At 46.6% G+C, this 25,882-nt stretch overlaps 1 protein-coding gene across 17 annotated transcripts in view; it reads right to left on the reverse strand.

Moving 5' to 3' along the window:
* Positions 1 to 25,882, reverse strand: part of CACNA1C (calcium voltage-gated channel subunit alpha1 C) — a 710,887-nt gene that overhangs the window by 577,963 nt on the left and 107,042 nt on the right. Inside the window, exon 1 of one of the 17 annotated variants that reach the window (XM_068277204.1) lies at positions 1,015 to 1,515. The exons of 15 other annotated variants lie outside the window; for them this stretch is intronic. Coding sequence is in view for 1 of the 2 variants with exons in the window: in XM_068277196.1 (XP_068133297.1) it covers positions 318 to 366 (49 nt within the window). In the remaining variant the exon portion in view is untranslated. Of the gene's footprint in view, positions 1 to 317; positions 1,516 to 25,882 lie in introns of those variants that run through there. One more of the 17 variants, XM_068277196.1, reaches the window with a different exon arrangement.

Raw genomic sequence — 25,882 nt, forward strand, 5'->3', positions numbered from 1 at the left:
GGATCTTGAAGGACCTGTGGATTGCACTAAACATGACAGCTACCCATAGGACCTGTGAATCACTGTCATGATGACAGCCACCACTAGGACCTAAAGATCACATTGGATGTTGATAGGGACCACAGATTACAATGACAACTGCTTCCAGGAAGAGATATGGGCATCCAGAGGCCCACCGCTTGAAGGGGAACTACAAGTCCCAGCAGGAAGGTCATGCTGGATCTTTTAGTTCCTTGATAACCCGGGTGGCCAAAAGTGGCTCAACTTTGCAGAAAAAAAACAAGGCAAGATATAGATAGTGGTCAAGGACCTCTCACCTTGGCGGTCTCCCTCGGGGATGTACATTGTCCGACTTTCATTGACCATTTAGAAAAGGAATAAGGTTCCAGGTGAATCCTTCGTAGAAGGCCAGATCCGGAGATTTCTGCCCTGGAGGTGGTGGCAGAGGAGACGAGCTGTGCCCAGTGGTAGAGGTAGGTGCCCGGTTTACAGGAGGGGGACGTGTCCAGTGAGAGAAAGGTGCTGGGTCCAGTCTGGTGATATGGTGCTGGAGGTCAGGAATATTGGTGTCTGTCTCCAAGGATTTAGGGTTCTCACCAGATATTAAAAATCTCTGCATCCAGTGCTGGGGTGTGTATTTGGGGGTGGAGGACTCTAGCAATGGGATGATGGACTGGGGTGTTTTTTTGGGGGAGCGGGGGACTCTTTAAGAATGGTAATGTCCTGTGATGACTCTGGAAGGGTGGTGGTGTTCAGTGGTGATTTGAGGGGAAGTTTGAGGAGTGGTAAGGTTATGTTCAGCAACAATGAGGGATGTCAGTGAGAGATGAGCATAAAATGATAGGGCTCTTCTGATGAGAGGTGTATAAATATGAGGTTGACAGTGTCCACAGGTGAAGGTTGGCCTCTATGTCCAGGGGAGGTTAGGGGGATAGGAGAGGGATTGTCTGCAGACACTTGTGAGAAAAAGGCAGGGGGGCTCACAAGAAAGGATGGTGTGCTGTCTCCACTCACCAGTAATATAAAGGAAAGAATAAGTGGTCTCCTGAAGTATGGAGGGTGTTAAGAGATGGTAGTGGTTTCAATGTCCAGGAGGAAGAGGGGATGGAAGCAAAGATGGTCTTCTCTGTGTCCAGAAGAGAATAGTCGACAGATATGAAGGGGTTTCCAAAGATGGGAAGTCTCTACGTCCACAAATGTGGGGTCCCCAGCAATGGGGGTCTCTAGGTCCAGACAAGGACGGGTCTCCAACAGTGAAGGGGATCCGTAAATAAGTGGGTTCCAGAAATGGGGGTCCTCCCTGTCCAGATCTGGGGGTGTCCAGTGAGAAGGGTCCCCTGTACCCAGATCTGCGGGGTTTCCAGTGAGAAAGGTCTCTCCCGGGGTGTATTACCTGATCCCCATACTGGCCTGGATGCTGCTGGACATGGTCAGTGCTGGAGTCTCGGGGCCCGGGGCCCCCAGCAGTGGAGTGCAGGCTCGGGGGGAGACATGCTCTATGTGCTGGCAGCAGCCGCTTCTGCAGAGGGAGAGACTGCTCAGCCCCTCTCTCATCATCACAACCCCCCCTCCTCTGATCTCCCTCCTCCCCTCATCCCCCTCCTCCTACCGCTGCTGCTGCTGGACTGATGTGCTGCGCTGCGGCCACATTGAGCGATGCCTCCTGCGGGGTCACACTGAGCGACATACCCTGCAGTCAGGGGCCACACTGAGCGACATACCCTGCAGTCAGGGGCCACACTGAGCGACATACCCTGCAGTCAGGGGCCACACTGAGCGACATACCCTGCAGTCAGGGGCCACACTGAGCTCTGCCTAAGGGACTCACACTGAGCGACATACCCTGCAGTCAGGGGCCACACTGAGCTCTGCCTGAGGGGAACGCACTGACCGACATACCCTGCAGTCAGGGGCCACACTGAGCTCTGCCTAAGGGACTCACACTGAGCGACATACCCTGCAGTCAGGGGCCACACTGAGCTCTGCCTGAGGGACTCACACTGAGCGACATACCCTGCAGTCAGGGGCCACACTGAGCTCTGCCTGAGGGGAACGCACTGACCGACATACCCTGCAGTCGGGCCACACTGAGCTCTGCCTGAGGGACCCACACTAAGAAACATTCCCTGCAGTCAGGGGCCACACTGAGCTCTGTCTGAGGGGAACGCACTGACCGACATACCCTGCAGTCAGGGGCCAAACTGAGCTCTGCCTGAGGGACCCACACTGAGGGACATACCCTGCAGTCAGGGGCCACACTGAGCTCTGCCTGAGGGACCCACACTGAGCAATATACAATGCAGTCAGGGGCCACACTGAGCACTGCCTGAGGGTAACGCACTGACCGACATGCGCTGCAGTCAGGGGCCACACTGAGGTCTGCCTGCAGGAACCACACTGACCAACATACCCTGCAGCCAGGGGCCACACTGAGGTCTGCCTGAGGGGAACACTGACCAACATACCTTGCAGTCAGGGGCCACACTGAGGTCTGCCTGAGGGGACCACACTGACTGACATACTCTGCCATCAGGGGCCACACTAAGCTCTGCCTGCAGGGACCACACTGGCCAACATACCCTGTAGTAAGGGGCTACACTGACCTTTGCCTGAGGGGACCACACAGACCTACATACCCTGCCATCAGGGGCCACACTAAGCTTTCCCTGCGGGGACCACACTGACCAACATACCCTGCAGTCAGGGGCTACACTGCGCTCTGTCTGAGGGGAACACTGACACTGACCAACATACCCTGCCATCAGGGGCCACACCGAGCTCTGCCTGCAGGGACCACACTGACCAACATACCCTGCAGTCAGAGGCCACACTGACCTCTGCCTGAGGGGACCACACTGACTGACATACCCTGCCATCAGGGGCCACACTGAGCTTTGCCTGTGGGGACCACACTGACCAACATGAGCTCTGCCTGCATGGACCATACTGACCAACATACACATAAATCAGGCAACACTGAACTCTGCCTGTGGGGACCACACTGACCATTATACCCTACAGTTAGGCGCCACACTGAGGTCTGCCTGCACGGACCACATTGACCGACATACCCTGTAATTGAGGACCACACTGACCAACATACCCTGTAGTCAGTGGCCGCACTCAGCTATAACTGCGAGTTCCACATTGACCGACATACCCTGTAATTGAGGACCACTCTGACCAACATACCCTGTAGCAGTGGCCGCACTCAGCTATCCCTGCGGGTTTCACACTGACCGACATACCCTGTAATTAGGGACTACACTAAGCTGTGCTTGAAGGGCCCACGGTGACCAACATACACTGCAGTCAGGGGCCACAGCGAGCTCTGCCTGCAGGGACCTTAATGACCAAACTACACTGCAGTCACGGGCTATACTGAGCTCTGTCTTCAGGGACCACACTGACCGACATACCCTGTAATTAGGGACCACACTAAGCTGTGCCTAAAGGGACCACACTGATCAACATACCCTGCAGTCGCGTAACACTGAACTCTGGGCCATTTCTAGCCAAAATGTGGCTTTGGCTACATTTTGTTACACGGGGCTTTCCTGATCCATATCCCGCTCCATGGAAGCCACACTAGGTGGCCCCTTTGCCCAGTAACTATAATATAATAATTCCTTTTGGGGGGGAACCTGGGAAGGCTGTCAGCCGGCTCTAGGACAATGGGCAAAATGCCCCTTTGACTGCCTGCTGCGAGACCACACTGACCAACATCTACTAGAAATATCCAAAAATGGTGGGGCAGAAGTGGCTGTAGAATGACAGCCCATGGTGTTGTTGATCTGTATTGAGCAGTGCAATGCTGTAGTTCAGTTGATTTTCAAAAGCTTTAATGCTGAAATCGATTGAATATCTGTGTGCAGTGTGTGAAAGGAAAGATCTCTCTTTGATCAGAATCCAATCATCAGAGAGGGATTTTTTTCAACCGGCCATCTATCAATGTGTGGCTACCTTAATCATCCGCCTGCAGTCAGGCCTACATAACCACGATACTCTGTAATCAATACTCTGCCAAAATGACCACTATACTCTGCAATCAAGGGACACACTTCCTCCTCTAGGAGCTACACTGACCACTATACCAAGTTATTGGGCCCTGCCTACTGTGAGGAACACTCTAGCCACCATGTTCTATAGTTGGGTGCCCACACTACTGCCTCCAGGGGCCACACCAATCTCTACCTCCTTCAGGGGCCACTGTGCACCCTCCAAGGGACACACTTTCCTTCATAACTTGCATTCCTCACTAAACACAGACTCTGACTCTGAATCAGGATCACACTAACCACCATATCCAGCAATCGGGCCACAGTGAGCGCAGCCTCGTGCAAGGGTCACGGTGACCACAATACTCTGCAGTCACACACCACACTGAACTCTGCCTGCAATTAACACATTCATTACCATACCCTACAATCAAGAGCCAAACTGCTTATTCCAGATCCCACACCCAGCACCGCCTCCTGCATGACACACTGACTACCATACCCTGCATTCAATGGAAGCAATGAATACAGGGATTCATGACTTGAAAAAGTGGATGGTGCTCCTCCGTGAAATGTGTTGGCAGTTTTAATACATTTGTACCTTTAATACTTGATTTTAGTTCCCTGCTTATACCGCTCTCCACGGCGGTTTTAACTGTATACATTATTAGCCCCTACGAGGTGAACCAGGCGTCGCTCACTGCGTAGCCCTAGTGCGAGCAGAGGGTGCAGGACGCACGCTCTGCTCACACTAGGGCTACGCAGTGAGCGGTGCCTGGTTCACCTCATAGAGGCTAATAATGTATACAGTTAAAACCGCCGTGGAGAGCGGTCTGAGATTCAAAGATGCACTATGACACGCTCCTACAGGTTAGGTCTCACCTGATTTTCATTTGGCTGGCACAGCGTACTCAGCCACGGTGCGCCTGTGTCCCTCAATGCTCGGCATTGAGGGACACAGGCGCACCGTGGCTGAGTACGCTGTGCCAGCCAAATGAAAATCAGGTGAGACCTGTCCTGTAGGAGCGTGTCATAGTGCATCTTTGAGTCTCAGACCGCCCCTTTTTTCTATATGTTTTTTTTAGTGGTCATCTTGGGAGCAGCCGAGTGAATACTAGGTGGCCTGATCGCACTTGGGGGTTATTCCACTACCCCACTCTTTCTATGAATACTATGAAGGCAGGGCTCCATTGTGCTGGGAATACATGACTCGATTCTGACACTCGATTCTGCGCCCAATCGTTTTGCCCACTCGATTCTCTTATCTTCCTCTCGTTTTTCGTATCTTTCAATTTACTACATATCCTGCATTCGGGCCACACAAATACTAGGCCCACACAAGCTCTGCCTAAGAAGGACACCATGACGACTAAACCCTGGCATTAGGGGCCACACTGCTTCCACTAGGAGCCACAGTATGTGCAGCTACCTGCAGAAGCCACACTAATCAATATAACTTACAATCGGGCCATACAGCTCCATCCAGGCCGACAGTGGCCATCATACTCTGCAATCAGAGGGTCATAGTCTGCCTGTGGGGGTAACACTGACCTGCATACCCTAAAATCATGTTGGTCTGAGCTCTACCTGTGGGATGCATTCCACACTAACCACCATACCCTTCAATCAGGATAATCTGAGCTCTGTTTCCATAAGCTACACTGAACCTCATACCCTACCACACTTCTATCAGGAGCCAGACTGACCACCATACCCTGTAACTAGGGCCTTATTGGCTATTGCTTCTTAACCACTTAAGATTCCACGACATAGATTCTACGTCCTAACTAGTGCTGCTGTATGTTTCAGTATTTAGAATCTACGTCCTGCGTTAAAAGCCGCCGCCTTCCACTAAGTGTGCGCATGCACGTGCACGGTCCTGTGAATGATTGTTGTGTCATGTGAAAATTAGGAAATGTGAAGAATGAAAAAATTGTTTTTTCTCTGCATTTATGTCTAAATTTTCCCCATAAAACGACTATAAAATAAAATAGTTTTGGGAGAAAACTATTACCCAAAGAAAGCATAGATTGTACTGAAAAAAACAAGATATATATCACTAAGATGGCATAAGTAGTTAAAAAGTTACTGCTGCATAAATACGACACAGCTAAAGTGTCAAAAACGTCAGGGATCTTTAAAGGGACTCCGAGCAATGCAGAAACTATGGAAAGATGCACATCATTTTAAAGCTCTCTTTCTCCTCTTTCCAATGATATATAAACCGCCGCTCTATGCCTTTTAGTTTTCGCTATTTTCGCGATTGAAATTGCCACGGATTGACAGGTCGGCTTCCAAGTCGGCTTCTTGTGCGCTCCACGGCGCGAGTCAAGTGGTCCCGCCGACGTCATCAGGTCTGTACTGCGCAGGTGCAGTAGTTCTGCGCAGTACAGACCTGATGACGTCGGTGGGACCACGTGACCAGCGCCATGGAGCGCACAAGAAGCCGACCTGGCTAGGTCGGCTTCTGCAGCGCAGGACACCGGGAGCCATCGGAGCTGCGGCGAGGGCACAGGACGGCTGCCAGGGGCTGGAGGAAGCCCCAGGTAAGTGGATTTTTGCTTGGACCATTCCTTTAATGACAGTATGTTTGTTTAGGCTGAAGTTCCTCTTTAAGGGGTAAAAAAACGTGGAATGCAAACTAAGGGTCCACACTGAGCATAATACCCTACAATCAGGGCCATACTTCTTACTGTGCCTACAATGAGTGCTTCTTCGTGCAGACTGTACACTGACCATCGCAGCCTGTTTTTTAGGAACTACATTGCTCTTTCCATAGGGTAAAGTGACATTGATGCTCAAGGCCTGTAATCAGGAGCTGCACTGCTATGTCCAGAGTACCCTCTGCATATCTTACCCAGCAACCTCAAATCAGCATAAAACACTGCTTCTTTCAGGGCCCAAACTGATGATTATACCTAGGGGCCAATTCCTTGAGAAGGGTCACACTGTTCGTTACTTGGTCCTTTATACTCACAGTTTGTATGCTCATTATTGTGACCCCTACCCTTGCTGTTGCCACCACAGGGACTGTACACACTTGCTGCGCCCTATGCGCTTTCAATGGGCTGCATAGCTCAGTTTAGGGTCCATGCTGCTTATTACTACCCAGCGCCATGCAGCCAGTGGTCACTGGTCACATCGCTTCCAATACTTTGTTTTTTTACATTTTCCTATAACTTAATACATGTCATTCAAGCAAACCCAGTCCGACAAGGAGAAATTTGCAAAGCACAGGAACCCAGGCCAAACAACTGGCTTTCTCTTTGCATAAGTGAAACTCAACAGAAAAGTAATAATGCTGATGTGTTGGGTTTTTTGTGTTTTCTTTTCCTTTCCCTAAAGAGAATCTGTACTGTCCGATTTGTATAATAAAATACATACCAATCGCGTCACTGTGATCTCCTGGATCGCTCTTTCCGCCACTCCCCACCATGATCCTGGCTGTTAATCACCAGTTTTAGGCAGCGTTTACAAACAAAAAACATGGTCGCTAACCAGGAAGTGATGTATGTGTGTGTGTGTGTATATATTTATATATATATATATATATATATATATATATATATATATATATATATATATATATATATATATAATCATGTTACTGTATACTACAAATTTGTATTACATAGTGAATTTTCTGCCTTCCAGTCAGGGATTCTCACAGTTTCTCTGCATGGGCAGCTCCCTCCCCGCTCAGACAAGCTGAAATTGAGAGCAGAGACCTGTCTGTGAGAGATAAACAAAGCACACGCACAGAGCCTGGAGGGGGCGTGCATCAATTTTCCCTATCACAGCAGAGGCAGTGCATTCCTCTTTGGGTCAACAAAGCTTGACAAAGAAAAGAAGATTAGTTATATTACAGAGACAGTGCAACTAGAAAAGGCTGCAGTAATCCAGACCACAATAGAACAGGTATAGCAAGTTATAGTAGAAACAAGGCTGAAATTTTTGTTACAGAGTCTCTTTAACCCCTTCACCCCAAAGCGTTTTTTACCCTAACGGACAAGAGCGTTTTTCACCTTTCAGTGCTCATCCCCTTCATTTGCCAATAGCTCACTACTAATCACAATGAAATGATCTATATCTTGTTTTTTTACCACCAATTAGACTTTTTGTGGTTGATATTTGTTTTCAGTAATTACTTTATTTTCTATGCATTTTAAAGGAAAAAATTTAAAAATACACTATTTCTCAAATTTCATCCCCTATATTTTTGATATAAACACCGCTACTGTACATAAAACCCACACATTTTATCTGCCTATTTGTCCTGGTTATCACAACATTTTAATTATGTCCCTAGTACAAAGTATGGTGAAAATATATTATTTGGAAATAAAGGTGTATTTTTTATATGGTGGTTTTTTTTCCTCGCTTATCTCACGTGCACACGCGGAAGTGTGCATGTGCACAGTGGCAGCAGCACTGTTTGACTTATAAAAATGTCTGGATCCGTTAAGGGGCTCTAGCATGACGTTTTTATAAGTCTGGTTGTCATTAAGTGGTTTGAGTGCAATAAAGTTAATTCAAGCATATTCAGTTAGGCAAGGGACAATTTCAAAAGGACACTAATCCATAGCAACCAGTCACATGTCAGTTTGTCACCTTTCATAAGAAGAGATGGCCCAAACCTCCAATTTTCGGTTTGTGAACTGCAAACTTTTGCGAACCGCAATAGACTTCAATTGGGAGGCGAACTTTGAAAACTAGAAACATTTATGATGGCCACAAAAGTGATGGAAAAGATGTTTCAAGGTATCTAACATCTGAGTTTTTGCATGGCGGAGTGGGATAGACACCAAAAGTCCCGGGGGAAAAATCTGGATTTGACGCAAAGCAGCGTTTTAAGGGCAGAAATCACATTGCATGCTAAATTGCAGGCCTAAAGTGCTTTAAAACATCTTGCATATGTATACATCAATCAGGTAGTGTAATTAGTGTACTGCTTCACACTGACAGACCAAACTCACTGTGTATTGCACCGCAAACAGATGTTTGTGTTGTGACGGCCGTGCTGGACTGGTGTGCACCATGGCCAGAGTGCAGACGATAGCGGTTTTCAAGCCCATATGGTCGCCAGGCTGAGGTAGCTCAATGACAGAACAGTGACTGTCCAGCTGATCGAATTTGGTCTGTCCAAAATAAAGCAACGACCTTATTATCTTGGGTGTGCCCCCCCCCCCCCCCAAACACTCATATAGCCGTAGGTCATTGCTTCATTGTGATACGCAAGCCCCTTCACCGCGGCAAAGTAACGATCATGAAGGGGAATTGACACATGTACATGCCTTTTGTTTTGTTGTTGCAGCTGCAGTGCAGCCAGAAAAAGTAGGCAGGCATGTACACGCACCAGAAAAATTATTATAGCGGCCGCTGCTAGCAGCGGACTTAAAAATTCAGGAATCCACCTGGAGTCCTGGGGGACCCTGTTGGTGGTGGCGGAGAAGGCAGTCAAGCGGCCTGCAGGCAGAGATGCTATGCGGGGAGCGACTTAGTCTTAGAGCAGGCAGTCACACGGCGTGCAGGCAGAGATGCTGTGTGTGGGGACTGACTTAGTCTTCGGGCAGGCCTGAGCGTGCTTTGCAGACCAGGCATCCGTGGTCAGATGGACCCTTGACCCAACGCTGTGTGCCAAAGATGTCACCACTTGCCTTTCAACATCACGGTACAGTTTAGGTATCGCCTTTTTTGAGAAATAATTGCGGCCTGGTATCTTCCACTGCGATGTGTGGCTTTGCTTTTGTGTGCTGCTTTTCCTCAGGTGGTCATCCCATTGCAGTTTGTGCTTTGTAATCATGTGCCTTCGTAAGGTAGTTGTCCCTACGCGGGTCTTGGTCTTTCCACGGCTCAATTTTTGGTGGCAGAGAGTATAGATGGCATTGCTCTCATCTGAGGCAGACACACAAAAAAATGTCCACACCGCTGAGCCCTGGGGTGATGGCACTTTATTAATGGCGGCCGACTGATTGTTAAGTGGGGTGCCAGAATCAGAGCAGGAGGAGGAAGATATGTCACGCTTCCGTGCAGAAGCTGAGAAAGATGAGGTGTTCTGTGTTAAATAGTCAACTACGTCCTGATAATATTGGGGGTTGATGGCACATGCCTTCTTCTGAACACTGTACTTTGGTCGTGGGCCACACGAAATCACAACAGCGAGACCTCGAACAGACCTGCCAGGTGGCCTGCCTCGGGCTCTGCCTTTTGTTTTGTCCATATTGGGGGGGGGGGGGGCGAAGTGAAAGGTATGCACTGACTTGACTAATACAATGTACGGTTACACAGGTGCAGTGAACAGGTTGCAGTGACTGCTTGTACAACGTGCGGTTACACAGGTGCAGTTAACAGGTATGCACGGACAGGTATATAAAACAGTGTGCGGTCACACAGGTGCAGTGAACAGGTTGCAGTGACTGGTATCACAAATGTGCAGCTGTCACACACACAGGTACCGTGACCAGGTGCAGCGACTGGTGGTGGTATATAAAACTGCTTGCGCTCACGTAGGTAGGTAGGTGCACTGAACAATGAAGAGGTGCAGTGATTGGGATTACAAATGTGCAGCTGCCTGTCACACACACAGGTAGTCACTCACTGAATGTGCTGGGCCTGGCAGTGGCACAGTAGGAATTACCACCATGGGGCCAAAGGCCAGCTGCGACTGACTGACAGGGCTGTATATAATGCAAGTGGGCCAAAAAAAAAAAAAAAAGATCACAAGAACAAGATTAGCTCTCAAAAGAGCTGTTGAGGGGTGCTTTTTTAGCAATAAGAATCAGCAAGGAGCAAGCTAACAAGCCTACAAGAGCCTAACTAAGCTTTCCCTATGTGAGTCTGCAGCAGCTCTTCCTTCTCTAATTACTGCAGGCACACGAGTGAGTCCAATGCCTGACGCTGCCTGACTTTTATAAGGGGGGGTGGGGCTCCAGGAGGGAGTGTAGCCTGATTATCTACAATGTGCCTGCTGACTGTGATGTAGACAGTCAAAGTTGACCCTAATGATGCACTATGGGGGTGAATCGAACTTCCGGAAACGTTCGCAGTTATCCACAATCGCGAACCCCGGAAGTTGCCGCAGCAAGGCTGCAATCACGTTGCATTGTTTGATTTTTGTTACTTACTGTGACGATTGAGTGCCACACCTCAGATGTCTGATTATTGGTGATCTGCGGAAACACCAAGAATGCAGACGCTATACCCGATTATGTGTGATCCGCAGAATCACCAATCATGCCAGTATAGCAAGACTGAGAGCAGTGTGTGTAGTGATTGGTGTAACTGTCAGTATAATGATTTAATGAGACCTCACCAGAGGGGCTGGTGAGGTATAAACAGTACACCGAATGTGCACTGACGTACAACCTCCAGCAGGCTGGAGAAACAATACTGAAGAGGCTGAATCTCCCGAGGAGCGGGTGATTCAGAATATACTGCAGGCAAATGAACACCCGAGGGGCGGATGAGTCAGACTGACTGCAGCCTACGAGATACAGAAATACTAAAATGACAGGTACCTAATGAGCAGGTAATTAGGGCTAAACTATAGCCTAGCAGAGCTGCTTAACCAGCAGAGCTGGCGCAGTTAACACCTCAACAGTGGCGAGGGCGCACTGGTGAGTAGAATGGTCAGACAGGCAGGGTTCGGCAACAGAGAGGTAAGTATCAGTACAGAATCGCGAAACAAGAGAATAGTCGGTAATCAGGCAGATGTTCAGCAACAGGAAGACAGATGGGCGAAAGTACAGGATCAGAAGGCAGGATCAGGGTCAGAGTAATAGCTAAGAGTTATACACAGGAGATCAATACAGAAACAATATCCTAAGCTTGGGGGTGATGTCCTTGGTCTCAACCCCCTGGGACTAGTCTAAAGTATAACAGAACAATGAGACAACAATCCTAATCTTGCGGGTGAGGTCCTTGGTCTCAACCCCCTGGGACTAGTCTAAAGTATAACAGAACAATGAGACAACAATCCTAATCTTGGGGGTGAGGTCCTTGGTCTCAACCCCCTGGGACTAGTCTAACAGATAACAGAGCAATAGCAATACCCTAATCTAAAGGTCTGAGCGCTGACACACGAGCATTCATGACAACAGACAAGGACAGAGTAACAATTCCTGGTTTAAATACTGAAAGCAGATTCAAGCAGCCCCGCCTGAGGGGCTGAGCCAGCCTGCAAGGTAGATTGACAGGTGGAAGTCAGCTAACCACAATGTCAGCTGATCTGTCTCCTCCGCCCATAAAGGTCCTTTTGCTCCATGCGCAGGCGTGTGGATTTAAGCTGCTGTGCAAGAGAGATTCCTGTCCCCCCTGAGTCAGGAAGCGACACCCGGGATGGCGTGGCCGCAGAGGTGACATCAGGTGTGAAAGCAGCTGCGCTGCTTTCCCCCACAGAGGTAACGTCTTTGATCGTTACACTTACTTGATGAAATTTCAGTAAAATCTTTGAAATAGGAAAAGTGATTGGTTGCTATGTGCTGTTAAAGAAGAACTTTAACACAGAATTGAACATCCTAACAGTATCCGACACCCCCTTTCCCACAAGACATCTTTACCTTTTCTCAAACAGACCATTAAGGGCATCTGTATGGCTGAAATTGTGGTGAATCCCCTTCCAGTGTGATGCCGGGGCCATGGCCCTGACAGTGCGTACGTATTAGTACACTGCCGGTCGGTTGGGTGCAGGGCGAGCCGAATGATGCCGATAGTCACTGATTTACAGTTATTTTTCTTGCTGGATGTCTTTGGCACGGATTTAATATTACATGTTCAGTTTTTGGGTATGTGGACTCACTTTCTCACTTGTTTTTTTGTTTGTACTTTAATCATGTAGCCAGCATGTTCTTTTGGTTTTTCTCATTCATAATTGCACTTTATATATCTATATGAGAAGAACAATGTACTATGAATGATCATTCTTAACACTATATGTACTTTACCTGCCAGGGGGATAGCATTTGTTACCTGTTCTTTGATTTATTAGTGACAGGATTTATGATGTATTGTCAACATTTCCCAATTGACAGTTGATTTTAAATGTTTTTATGTTTGTTTGTTCCATACAAATAAAGATAATTTGTAATATTATTACAATTGAGTGGTGCAGTACTTTTTGGGGTCCCTTCTTGTTCTTTGTGTACAATAGGATCTTATAGCTTGGTCACCCCGAGAGTCCACCTCAAAACCTTTGGAGACAGAGCCTTCTGTCATACTGCCCCTACAGTTTGTAACTCCCTGCCACACCCAATCAGGACCATCAGCTCCATCCCTGGGAGCATTTAAGTCCAAACTGAAAAGCCACCTGTTTAGTCTGGCATTTATGAACACCTGAGTATTTCCTCTGTAACCAGGGCCAGTTCTCTCATGAATTAAGATGAAAATTTTGCATCAGGCGCAGAGATTATAGGGGCAGCATGTTTGTACTGTGTTTACACTAACAGCATGCAGTCAGAGTAGGAGGAGAAGTGAAAGGAGAGAGGTGAAGAAGTCATCATTGGGGAAAAGCAGCTTGTTGTGCTGTGTGAGGAGTCTGACAGTGAGCGAGGAGGGGGAGGCAGGAAAGCAGCAGTGTTTCATTTGACTTGCACAGCAGAAGGGAGGAGGTGGCACTGCTGTTCCGACTGAAGAGGAATGGAGTGGCTGAGGGTGAGCAGTTTGTTTGCCACAGGCTCACAGCCAGCCAGTGTGCTATAAAAATGGGGGGGGGGGGGGGGGTATTGGGTACACATCCTCACAAGTTTGCCTCAGGCAGCAAAAAGTCTAAAACCAGTCCTGTCTGTAACACAGTCCAGCCTGCAACTCTGTATTGGTCTGAGACATATCAATGCGATCTGAGTCCTATGGGAGAAATGCGCTTTACAAATGTTATTGTATTTGTATTATTCTATTAATTTTGGTCTCATCATTCAACATTACTTTTTTTTGAAGTTTTTATGCTTATCTTGTGCTGTTTTGCATATTTTTCATGGGCTATTTTGTGACATTAACATAATAATGTAAAAGAACAAAGGCGCCAAAAGAATAGAATCAGCTAAAGCTTTTAAAAGGGGAGAGGCAGTGGTGGACCACTGCCACTGCCTCTCCCCTTTTAAAAGTTTTAGCTGGTTTTAATCTTTTGGCACCTCTGTTCTTTAACATTGCTCAAGTCCTCCCCTGGTGGAGGGGTGTTACCCCCCTTTCTTCTTTCGATCTACAGAGAGTGAATTCTTAATCCTGAGTGTAAATCCAGGTCTTCCCACCTGGATTTACAGTGGTTGTCTGAGTGGTAACCCACGTTTGTTAGTATAACGATACTTGCTTTGCCACTTACCCCATCCTTACCAATACATACTACACTATATTGGGGTCTCGGCAGGGGCGTTGCTAGCCCCAAAGATCAGTGGCACAGGCCCCAGATCTATTCTGGGGTGCCCCGGATGTCCCCCAGGCAGAGGGAGGCAGCAGGCGGCTGTACTCATCTCTAAACACTTGGGGCTCAATTCACAAAGCGGTGCTAACAGTTAGCACGCTGGTGAAAAGCCCTTTATCATGCCTAAACTCAGTTTAGGCATGATAAGTTTAGGTGTGATAAGTTTAGGTGTGATAAGTTTAGGCATGATAAGTTTAGGTGTGATAAGTTTAGGCATGATAAGTTTAAGCACCAACTGCGTTAGCACCGCAGTGCACAGCTGATCAAAAGTTTTGCGCTAGCAAAGTCTGGTGCACTTCGCATAGAGTTTAATGGCGCTGCTTTGCGTGCAGGACTTTGCACGCTATCTACACTTATCTAAACTTAGCATGCCTAAACTTATCACACCTAAACTTATCACACCTAAACTTATCACACCTAAACTGTCTTTTCACCAGCGTGGTGAAATGGTTATCACGCCTAAAGTCTCTAACTGGGTTAGCACCGCTTTGTGAATCGAGCCCTTGGTGTCCAGATTCTGCAGACATCTCTTCTTGGCTTCTTCCCTTAGTGTCTGAGAAGGAATCAGAAGCTTGAGTTCAGTTAAGTTCATGTAAATTTGGCTCCACCCATGATTACACCCACAGTCTGGCACGTGTCCCCACCCATTTTTCAGCTGGAGTGCCCAAAAGTGCCCCAGATCTCTTAGGATCCTAGCAAAGCCTCTAGCTTTTGGTGTCCCTCTGTTTCTGTCCTTAATAACATAGTTACATAGTTATTTGGGTTGAAAAAAGACATAAGTCCATCAAGTTCAACCACAAAATAAAGTACAACACCAGCCTGCATAATAATGGCTTTCTTATGGCAACTTGACCATGCAACCCCTTTCTCTCCAAGTGCCTCCTTATTGTGCATCTTGAAACATCCACATCACTTTTCTATAGAGAAGCCTGGATTTCAGCTGAAGTTAATTGTTGCGTCCTGAACAATCATCATGGCAGTTCTGGTTAAAAGTTTGTTGGTTCACCTGACCGTGGCTTGACGTCAACAGCACCCCTCAATTTTCACTTCTTTATGAGGGTTTGAACACTGCTCATTGGCATTCTCCACACTTTGGATATCATTTTATATCCTTTCCTGTTTTATAAAGTAGATTTAAAGAGAGTCTGAAGCGAGAATAAATCTCGCTTCAGACCTCATAGATAGCTGGGGGCATGTTTGCCCCTGCTAAAACGCCGCTATCCCGCGGCTAAATGGGGGTCCCTGACCCCCCAAATCCCCTCCGTTCAGCGGGGGATTACTTCCTATTTGAGGCAGGGCTAACCGCTGCAGCCCTGCCTCACGCGCGTCTATCAGACGCGTATCTCCGCCTCTCCCCTGCCCCTCTCAGTCTTCCTTCACTGAGAGGGGCGGGGGAGAGGCGGCGATGCGCCGCTGATAGACGCGACTGGAGGCAGGGCTGCGGCCGTTAGCTCTGCCTCCAGGAGGAGCAAAATCCACGACCAAGTTGGTTGTGGATTTTGCAAGGGGGGATTTGGGGGGTAAAGGACCCTCGTTTAGCCGCGGGATGGCGGTGTTTTAGCAGGGGCAAACATGCCCTTGCTGAATATGAGCTCTGAAGCGAAATTTATTCTCGCTTCAGAGTCTCTTTAAGGCTTGGCAGATCCACCGCCTTATATCAGTCCCTATGACCCAATCTCAATCCGCAATCACCTTGTGTGGCGCGTCTCTGCTTCAACAAGAGATAGAGTAGCGTCTACCTGACTTCGATTATTGATTATACCCGTGTCTTAATGCACAAGGTATAGAGACTAAAGGCTGTAAGGCAGAAGTACCACCATACCCACTAAGCAATGATACAGGCAAGTAATCATTGTCAAACAGTTCCAAGTCATACACAGGTATCAGATGACTGTCAATCACAATCGTACACAATATCGTAGTCAGCAAACCAAAGTTCATACATATAGATCAGGCAGATTCATGGGAGAGACAGAAGAGTGGTCAAACAGCCAATAGAATCCCGGCGGCAGGCAATAGAATGGTCAATAAACAGGCTAGGTTCAAGCAAGGATACAGACAAAGAGTAAGCTATAGCAAGGATTGCCAGCAGCTAGCCCTTGCAACTTAAAGCTATCACAGGCCCAGAACTACTGCAGCATCCAACCTTATATACGCCAGGCCTTCAATCAGGAGGCCTCAGTGCAGTAGCTGGCCAATGGACTCTAGACCAGCTTTCAGTGACTGACTCAGGATAGTCAAACACTTCCTGGTTTGTGGGTGGCACCAGTGAGCATACACCGATCATCCCCATCGCCTGGCAACCATGGAAGAGATACGTCCACACGAGCCCACGGGAGAGATGCCACTTGCCCACCGTGAGCTGCTCATCACCCATGCTGTCTCCTGGAAGACCCAGGACAAGGTGAGATTGTGACGATTGAGCAACTTTCTCTATCAGGTTCTTTGACAGTTCTTTTGCTTTCTCGATGGCTGAACTGAGATGGTGATTGTCAAGAGCCCAAAATCTCACTGCCTTTTTCATACACAGACTATTTATAAACACATAAGTCACAGATTTGGACAATTAACCACTTCCCAACTGAGGGGTTTTACCCCCTGACCACCAGAGCAATTTTCACCTTTCAGCGCTTCTTCCATTCATTCGTCTATAATTTTATCATTACTTATCGCAATGAAATGAACTATATCTTGTTTTTTTCGCCACCAATTAGGCTTTCTTTAGGTGGGACATTATGCCAAGAATAATTTTATTCTAAATGTGTTTTAATGGGAAAATAGGAAAAAATGTGGGAAAAAATTTATTATTTTTCAGTTTTCGGCCTTTATAGTTTTTAAATAATGCATGCTACTGTAATTAAAACCCATTAAATGTATATGCCTATTTATCCCGGTTATAAAACCGTTTAAATTATGTCCCTATCACAATGTTTGCCGCCAATATTTTAGTTGGAAATAAAGGTGCATTTTTTTCAGTTTTGCGTCCATCCCTAATTACAAGCCCATAGTTTATAAAGTAACAGTGTTATACCCTCTTGACATAAATATTTAAAAAGTTCAGTCCCTAAGGTAACTATTTATGTATTTTTTTTAAATTGTAAATTTTTTTTTTTTTTTTTAATTACAAAAAAAAAAAATTGGGGAGTGTGGGAGGTAAGGAGTTAATTTTTTGTGTAAAACAAGTTTATTTGTGTGTAAAAAATGGTTAGGATGTAGTTTTACTATTTGGCCACAAGATGGCACCATTACCAATTTGTTTCATACGACCTGCAAGCGTCCTTCTGGACTCTTGCAGGAAGTAGAAAGAGGCTGGGACTTTGTTATTTTTTCACAATGATCGGGCTGCTCAGCCGAGCGGCAGCAGATCATTGCGGGGCTGAGATCAACGAACGGGAATGGATTTTCCCGTTCATTGATCTCCGGGCGAGCGGGCGGCGGCGTGTTTACTAGCGGCGGGCGGCGTGTTTACGAGCGAGAGCGCGGACAGCGGCGGGAGTGCGCAGAGTACGGATTTCTCCGTCCCTGGGGGTGAAAGGATGGAAAAAGGGGCGGAGAAATCCGTACGCGCGGGGGTAAAGTGGTTAAGATAGCCATACATCAGACGACTCGGCGGACGATTGACCATCTGATTTGATTATTTTAATCGAAATCGGTTCAAAATTGGTGCCACCAAGCGCATGCCAGACCGACAATGTGACCAATTTCGGGCCAAAATTGGTCTATTAGTTGATCGGACATGCTGCAAGATGTAGGGCCAACTTGCTCAATCGGGTGCGCGGCAGTAACAGCAAACGATATCGGGTGGATCGACGAAAACCCCAGCGCTGTGTGTGTATGTATGTATGTAATGTGTATGTGCTTTGATGTCCTGTGTCGCAGTGCCCACCTGTCTTCTGACGCTCTTAAATTACCCACATACACACTGCCAGCACATGACGCTGCACACGCTCCACGCTGGCAACATGTATGCGGCTAATAGGAGGTGGAAGAAAGTTTTTTCTCTCTGTGGTCTTAGACATCAGTCTCTCAGGACAGGGAAAAGAAAATCCCCCACCCACAGAGTCCCCTAGTGTTTCTGGGCCCCCCTGCAGCTGCAACCCTTGCAAGGTCTATTGTTACACCCCTGTATACATTACATGCATACACACACACACACACACACAGCGGCGAGGCAGAAAAATGTGGTGGGCTTAGCCGATTCCCAAGAGATTTCAGCATGAAATCGTGGTTGGGGTGTCTTGGCACCCTATGGAAAAAAATACATGAGACAAAAAAGGGAGCCCGATAGTGCAGTATGTCAATAGTCAGTGTGTGGAGAAATCAATTGATTGAAAGGGCTACTCACAAAGGAGGGTTGCAAGGGGCAACCAACCACAGGAAGCAGGTGGAGACCATAAACCCGACTCCACTTGGGGTGGTCCTGGACGGACCTGGTTGCGGTCGCTCTCTTAGATGAAAAAGGATGGAAAAAACATTAACCATGGTAAAACAACGGGTGTTCTGTCACCACCCCTCGGACAAAACATGTACGGGGGTATAACTATGCACAATAAGGGAAAGAGGCGCCCTGATTTGAATAAAAGCTTTTAAAACCAGTTTAAAAACGAAAAAGAAAAATGAGGTATCTCAGAGAGGCTCCCTATGCTACATGATTTCTGTCATTTGGCACTGTATTGGCCTGAGGAAGCGGGCTCAGACCCGCGAAACGCGCTGCCTGTGCTCAAATAAAAATCTTTTGTAAGTTTACAGAGATTTCGTCATTGAGGTAAGATACCTCATTTTTCTTTTTCGTTTTTAAACTGGTTTTAAAAGCTTTTATTCAAATCAGGGCGCCTCTTTCCCTTATTGTGCATTTCAGCATGAAATTGATCGGGAATTGGCCTGTTGTGTATGGGCAGCTGAGAAATCTCTCTCCGATCAGATTCAATTAGAGAGAGATTTGACTCTTGGTCGAACCTGCCCATCATCGCTAGATGTATGGTTACCTAAGCCCTTGATATCAAATTACCCTGTGTGTATATTGTTAGGCTAAAACTTCAAGGGTTTGCAATCCTTTGATCAAGGCCATTTGGGTGCTTTCACTTGCCATTGTGATGTAAAACAAAACAAAACATATTTTCAGGGGAAAAAAGCCATTATTTCACAAATTCTGCTAGTTTATGTAAACCTATGAGTGCAACTACAACTGCTCTGTCAGTTAAAGCCACGTCCCTCTGCTGACTTATAGCCTTTCTAGTAGGGATGTGTGGCGGAGATGAAGGCCTAAGGAATGGTGAATTTTTCCTCTTTTTGTGCATAGTTAATATAAAATAACGTATCTTTACATACATGTAAAAACTGTGCATGACCTTGTACTTTAAGCAACCAAAAATGTCTGCAGCTGCCAAGACCTTGTTGAATACGGTGTATATACTGACAATAATTACTTGTCAAATTTCTGCCCACACTTCACTACAGATCCATTCCTGACTGAACAAGAATGAGGCCCATGGCAGCAATTTTGTATGTGACACTAGCCAATCAGTAGGCTATACGCTTACATAGTTTGGTTGAAAAAAGGCATCCTTCCATCAAGTCCAACCAGAAAAAAAAGAATAACTAAATAAATCGATTAAAAAGTACCATCCTGAACCTGCACATATCCCAGTCGATCCAGGGAAAGGCAAAAAACTTTACAAGGCCTGGGCTAATTAGCCTTAAAGTGAATGGGAACCGAAATCTAAATAAAAAAAGTCAGATACTTACCTAAGGAGAGGGAGGCTCTGGGTCCCATAGAGCATTCCCTCTCCTCTCCCAGTCCCCGCTGCTGCGCTGGCTCCCCCGTAGTGGTATTCAATCGTTTCGGTCAAATACCGCTGTCTCCCGGCTGAAGGGAGGCTTCGGACATGCTTCGGGGAGCCTGAGTGCTCCCGAAGACGGGCCGCTCTACACTGCGCACGCACGAGCGCCATCTATGACGCACTCGCACATGCGCAGTATAGAGCCGCCTGTCTTCGGCAGGACTCGGCTCCCGAAGACTTCCGAAGTCCCCGCGGCGGAGGATTTAAACGGGGGAGCCAGCGCAGCGCCGTGGGCACCGGGAGAGGAGAGGGAAGTCTCATTAGGACACGGGTCTTCCCTCTCCTTAGGTGAGTATCTGACTTTTCTTATTTAGGTGTGGATTCCCATTAGCTTTAAAAGGGAAAAATTCCTTCCCGACTTAAGATGGCAGTCAAATAAATCCCTGGATCAATTCTGGGAATTACCTAAAAAATATAGCCGTGGATGCCTTTCAATGCAAAGAAAGCATCCAAGCCCTCTTTAAATGCAGATATAGAGTTTGCCATAACTAATTCCTGAGGTAAGATGTTCCAGATCTTATCGATCTTGGTTAGCCCTAGAAAACATCCTCCAGTTTTTCTAGCCAACAGATACTCTCCAATCACCCAATGACAATGGTCCACGGTCGATTCTTTTTCTAATTGATTAAAGAACATAAATAGAGATGGCAAATAATGACAAAGAGAGAAAAAATGACATTTCTGGAAATATTCAGGCCTGTTGCCACTTTAGCAGGTTTTCGCACTCTACCAGTTAGAATCTTGTGAATGTCTCCTGTAACATCAGTAAGCTCAGAATGGCGATATATCTGATTTCGCTAGCCCTCTGTCCCTGACATACTCACAGCGCACACTGCCAGCAGATTAAGGGGCCTCTACAGGTTCTGCATCATTTGGGAGTTAATGGTGTCTGATAAGTGGAGCCCTTAAACTTATTTATCCTAGTCTGTTCCCCAACCACCCATCAATTGCCTGTGTATGATGGTATGTGGCACACAGATTAATTCTGCAGCAATCTAAACTTTAATGACAAGCAAGACCTACAATCAATAGTGATCCTATTGCAAATTTACATTGAGTATGTAGAAGGACTACCTATACAGCTAAGTCTTTTTTTCTGCTTTGGAGAATGATATAGGGCCCGTTTCCACTAGTGCGGTGCGAATCGCTGGGATTCCACCGCTGACAAAATCGCATGCGGATGCGATTCCGCATGCGATTTTTGCCGCGATTTCGCATGCGATTTCGCATAGGCAGGCTATCAGCGATTTTAACCATGTCAATGCCTGGCTCAATGTAGATTAGTTTTAGTGCGAATTCGCACGCGAAATCGCGGCAAAAAACGCATGTGCGATTTCCCCTATTAAATACATTGCCTGCGAATCACCTGCATTCCACACGCAGGCGAATTCTGCAGGCCCTACCGTGCAGAAAAATCCTGCACAGAAAAACGCACCAAAAAACTGACAAGTGGAAACAGTCTCATCCACTTGTATTGGTTATGCGAATCCGCATGCAGACAACGCATGCGGATTCGCTCTAGTGGAAACGGGCCCATAATGGACTTTAGGGGCATAATTATCATAAACTGAAATATTGTTTTTGGCAGGTATAAAAAATTTAAACCAAGAATACAAGAAATAGAAGTGTTAATCATTTATTTTTATCAATTAACAATGGAAAGCGAAGTAAATTAACAAAAAAAATTAAATCAATATGTAGTTGGACAACAACCTTTAAAACATTATCAATTCTTCTACATGCCCTAGTGCACAGTTTTGAAGGAATTTGGCAGATGACGTGTTATAGACATTGTGGGGAACACACACAGATCTTATGTGGATTTAGTTTGCTTAAAGAGACACTGAAGCGAAAAAAAATATATGATATAATGAATTGGTTGTGTACTATGAATAATTACTAGAAGATTAGCAGCAAAGAAAATATTCTCATATTTTTATTTTCAGGTATATGGTGTTTTTTCTAACATTGCATCATTCTCTAATATGTGCAGATTACATAACACTCAGCATTCAAAATGATTCTTTCAGAGCAGTCTGTGAACTAATGACCTCTTCTCTGGCAGAGGAAAAGTAAATAGTTGAGATAATAAAAGTCAGAAGACAGCCCTCTCCACGACTTTTGAAAGTCGTAGAAATTAATGGCTTTTTTGCATAAAGATAACAACTGGAGTTTCTTAACTCTTCCTGTACTGGAAACAATTAGACTGATGTATCTGATCTTAATGTTTTATTTTTTAGCTGTACTACACATACAAATCATAATATCATAATTTTTTTTCCGCTTCAGTGTCTCTTTAAAGAGAATCTGTACTCTGAAATTCTTACAATAAAAAGCATACCATTCTATTCATTATGTGCTCCTGGTCCCCTCTGTGCTGTTTCTGCCATTCTCTGCTGCAAACCTGGCTTGTAATTGCCAGTTTTAGGCAGTGTTTACAAACAAACTAACCAGCTTCTAATAGGCTCAGCTAAGCAGAGTGTGTTAGTCACACAGAGCCTGCAGGGGGTGTGTACAGCTTCTAGCTAATCACAAGCAGCCCTGCACATTCCAGTCTGACTGCCTCAGCCTGACTGTGCCGACTATAGAGAGAAGATTAGATCATATAACAGAGATAACACAGCTACTGTGCAATTAGGAAAAGCTGCAGTAAGCCAGACCACATTAGAAAAGGCATAGGAACTTATAGCATAGAAGAAATAAAGATAAACAATTTGTTACAGAGTCTCTTTAAGTTACTTCTGTCTCTTCATGTAACCTCAGACACACTGGATGATGTTGAGATCAGTGCTCGTTGTGAGCTATACTGTCAGCGTCCAGTGAAAAATGGCGCCGGCTAAATAATGGCGCCCCCTTCTGCCCGATATATGTTTAAAACGATATTTATCGTTTTAAAGGTTAAAATAGTGCAGACCTTTTGAACAAAGTCTATCGTTTTAAAATATTTTTTTTAATCCTGCCTGAACGATATTTATCGTTTTAACCCCTGCTTTGCTGCCGTTTGGAAAATATCTGCCCGCCGGCTTTAATGTTTAATAACAAAGCCCCCTTAAAAGCTAAAAACACCAAATTTGCAGGGAATGTTAAGAAGAAAATTGTGAACAAGAGGAAATTTTTTTTTTCAAAAAGACCTTATAGTTTTTGAGAAAATCGATTTTGAATATTCTTCTTCTGACCGTGGGAAAATAAAACGCCCGCCGACTTTAGCGGTTAATAGCAAAGCCCCTTTAAATGCCAGAAACACCAAATGTGTAGGGAATGTTAAGAAGAATAGTGGGAACACAAAGAAAAAAAAAATGTTCAAAAAGACCTTATAGTTTTTGAGAAAATCGATTTTAAATCTTCAAAGAGGAAAATGTATCTATTTAAATTGCGTACTGACATTTCAGCGGCGGAAACAATTCCCGCCGACTTTAGCAGTTAATAGCAAAGTCCCCTTAAATCCTAGCAACACCAAATTTGCAGGATATGTTCAAAAGATACTGGGAAACAATATTTAAAAAATTGAATTTTTTATTTTTTTTAAATTTAAATTTTTGAGTTATGTTCAGTGTGGGAAATTTTTTGAAAAAAATGACGTGGGGTCCCCCCTCCCGAGCCTCTGTAACCCCTTGTCTCCCATGCAGGCTGGGATAGCCAGAATGCGGAGCCCCGTCCGACTGGGGCTTCGCACCCTGAGCTATACCAGCCCGCATGGTCCATGGTATGGGGGGGGGGGGGCTCCGGGGGGGAGGGGCGGCCAAGCCTTCCCCTCCCCCCCAGAGTCCTTGTCCAATCCATGGACAAGGGGCTTTTCCCCACCTCCGGTGCCCCAGGAGGAGGTGGGGGCGACGACTCCCTGGGGGGGTAGGGTTCATGGTGGCATCTGGGAGTCCCCTTTAAGAAGGGGAACTCAGATGCCTGCCCCCCTCCCAGGAGAAATGAGTATAGGGGTGCAAAGTACCCCTTACCCATTTCCATAAAGGGTTAAATGAAATAAAAACACAACAATGAGAAAAGTGTTTAATGTTCTAAATTAACCAGAAATACTTACCTGTACCTTTAAGAAAAAATTGCCACGCCAATTAGGTCCCACGACATCCATGGACAAGGGGCTCTTCCCCACCTCCGGTGCCCCAGGAGTAGGTGGGGGCAACGACTCCCGGGGGAGGGGGGGGGTTCATGGTGGCATCTGGGAGTCCCCTTTAAGAAGGGGACCCCCAGATGCCCACCCACCCCCCTCCCAGGAGAGATGAGTATAGGGGTACAAAGTACCCCTTACCCATTTCCACAAAGGGTTAAATGAAATAAAAACGCAACCACGAGAAAAGTCCTTTAATGTTCTAAATTAACCACAAATACTTACCTGTACCTTTAAGAAAAAAATCCCACGCCAATCAGGTCCCACGACAGTATCCTCTATCTTGCGATCTTCTGATACATCTTGATTGAAGATCTCCGCCGCCCCGACGCCACACACGCCGCCTCCGCCGCACTGTTCTCAGCTATACAAAGTATAGCTGAGAGCACGTCTATACAGATGCATTACCACCGGCTCCCACTGCCCTCTCTGCCTCCCCCCACCTGTCACCCTCACCCATGCTGGCACCCAATGCACCCATGGGTACCAGCATGGGTGAGGGTGACAGGTGGGGGGAGGCAGGGAGGGCAGCGCGAGCCAGCGGTAATGCGTCTATATAGATGCACTCTCAGCTATACTTTGTATAGCTGAGAACAAAAAGCATCTTTAAATTTTGGCTCCAAGGCTCCCCATTGGTTCCTTATCGACCAATGGGGATCCTCCTGATCCCCATTGGTCTGAAAAGGAACCAATGGCGACCATTGGAGCTAAAATTTAAAGATGCTTTTTGCTCTTAGCTATACTTAGTATAGCTGAGAGCAGTGCGGCGGAGGCGGCGTGTGTGGCGTCGGGGCGGCGGAGATCTTCAATCAAGATGTATCAGAAGGTCGCAAGATGGAGGATACTGTAGTGGGACCTAATTGACGTGGGATTTTTTTCTTAAAGGTACAGGTAAATATTTCTGAAGATCGCAAGTCAGAGGATACTGTCGTCGTGGGACAAAACAAAATATAGCGCAGGACCTTTTCTGAGGATAATGGCGTTGGGAATTTTTTCTTAAAGGTACAGGTAAGTATTTCTGAAGATCGCAAGATGGAGGATACTGTCGTGGGACCTAATTGGCGTGGCAATTTTTTCTTAAAGGTACAGGTAAGTATTTCTGGTTAATTTAGAACATTAAAGGACTTTTCTCGTTGTTGTGTTTTTATTTCATTTAACCCTTTATGGAAATGGGTAAGGGGTACTTTGCACCCCTATACTCATTTCTCCTGGGAGGGGGGCAGGCATCTGGGTTCCCCTTCTTAAAGGGGACTCCCAGATGCCACCATGAACCTCCCCAAAGAGTAGTCGCCCCCACCTCCTCCTGGGGCACCGGAGGTGGGGAAGAGCCCCTTGTCCATGGATTGGACAAGGGCTCCGGGGGGGGAGGGGAAGGCTTGGCCGCCGCCGCCCCTCCCCCCCGGAGCCCCCCCCCCATACCAGCCCATACATGCGGGCTGGTATAGCTCAGGGTGCGAAGCCCCAGTCGGACGGGGCTCCGCATTCTGGCTATCTCAGCCTGCATGGGAGACAA

The sequence above is a fragment of the Hyperolius riggenbachi genome, chromosome 3 (assembly GCF_040937935.1).
Source record: "Hyperolius riggenbachi isolate aHypRig1 chromosome 3, aHypRig1.pri, whole genome shotgun sequence".
In the NCBI taxonomy this organism is placed as follows: domain Eukaryota; kingdom Metazoa; phylum Chordata; class Amphibia; order Anura; family Hyperoliidae; genus Hyperolius; species Hyperolius riggenbachi.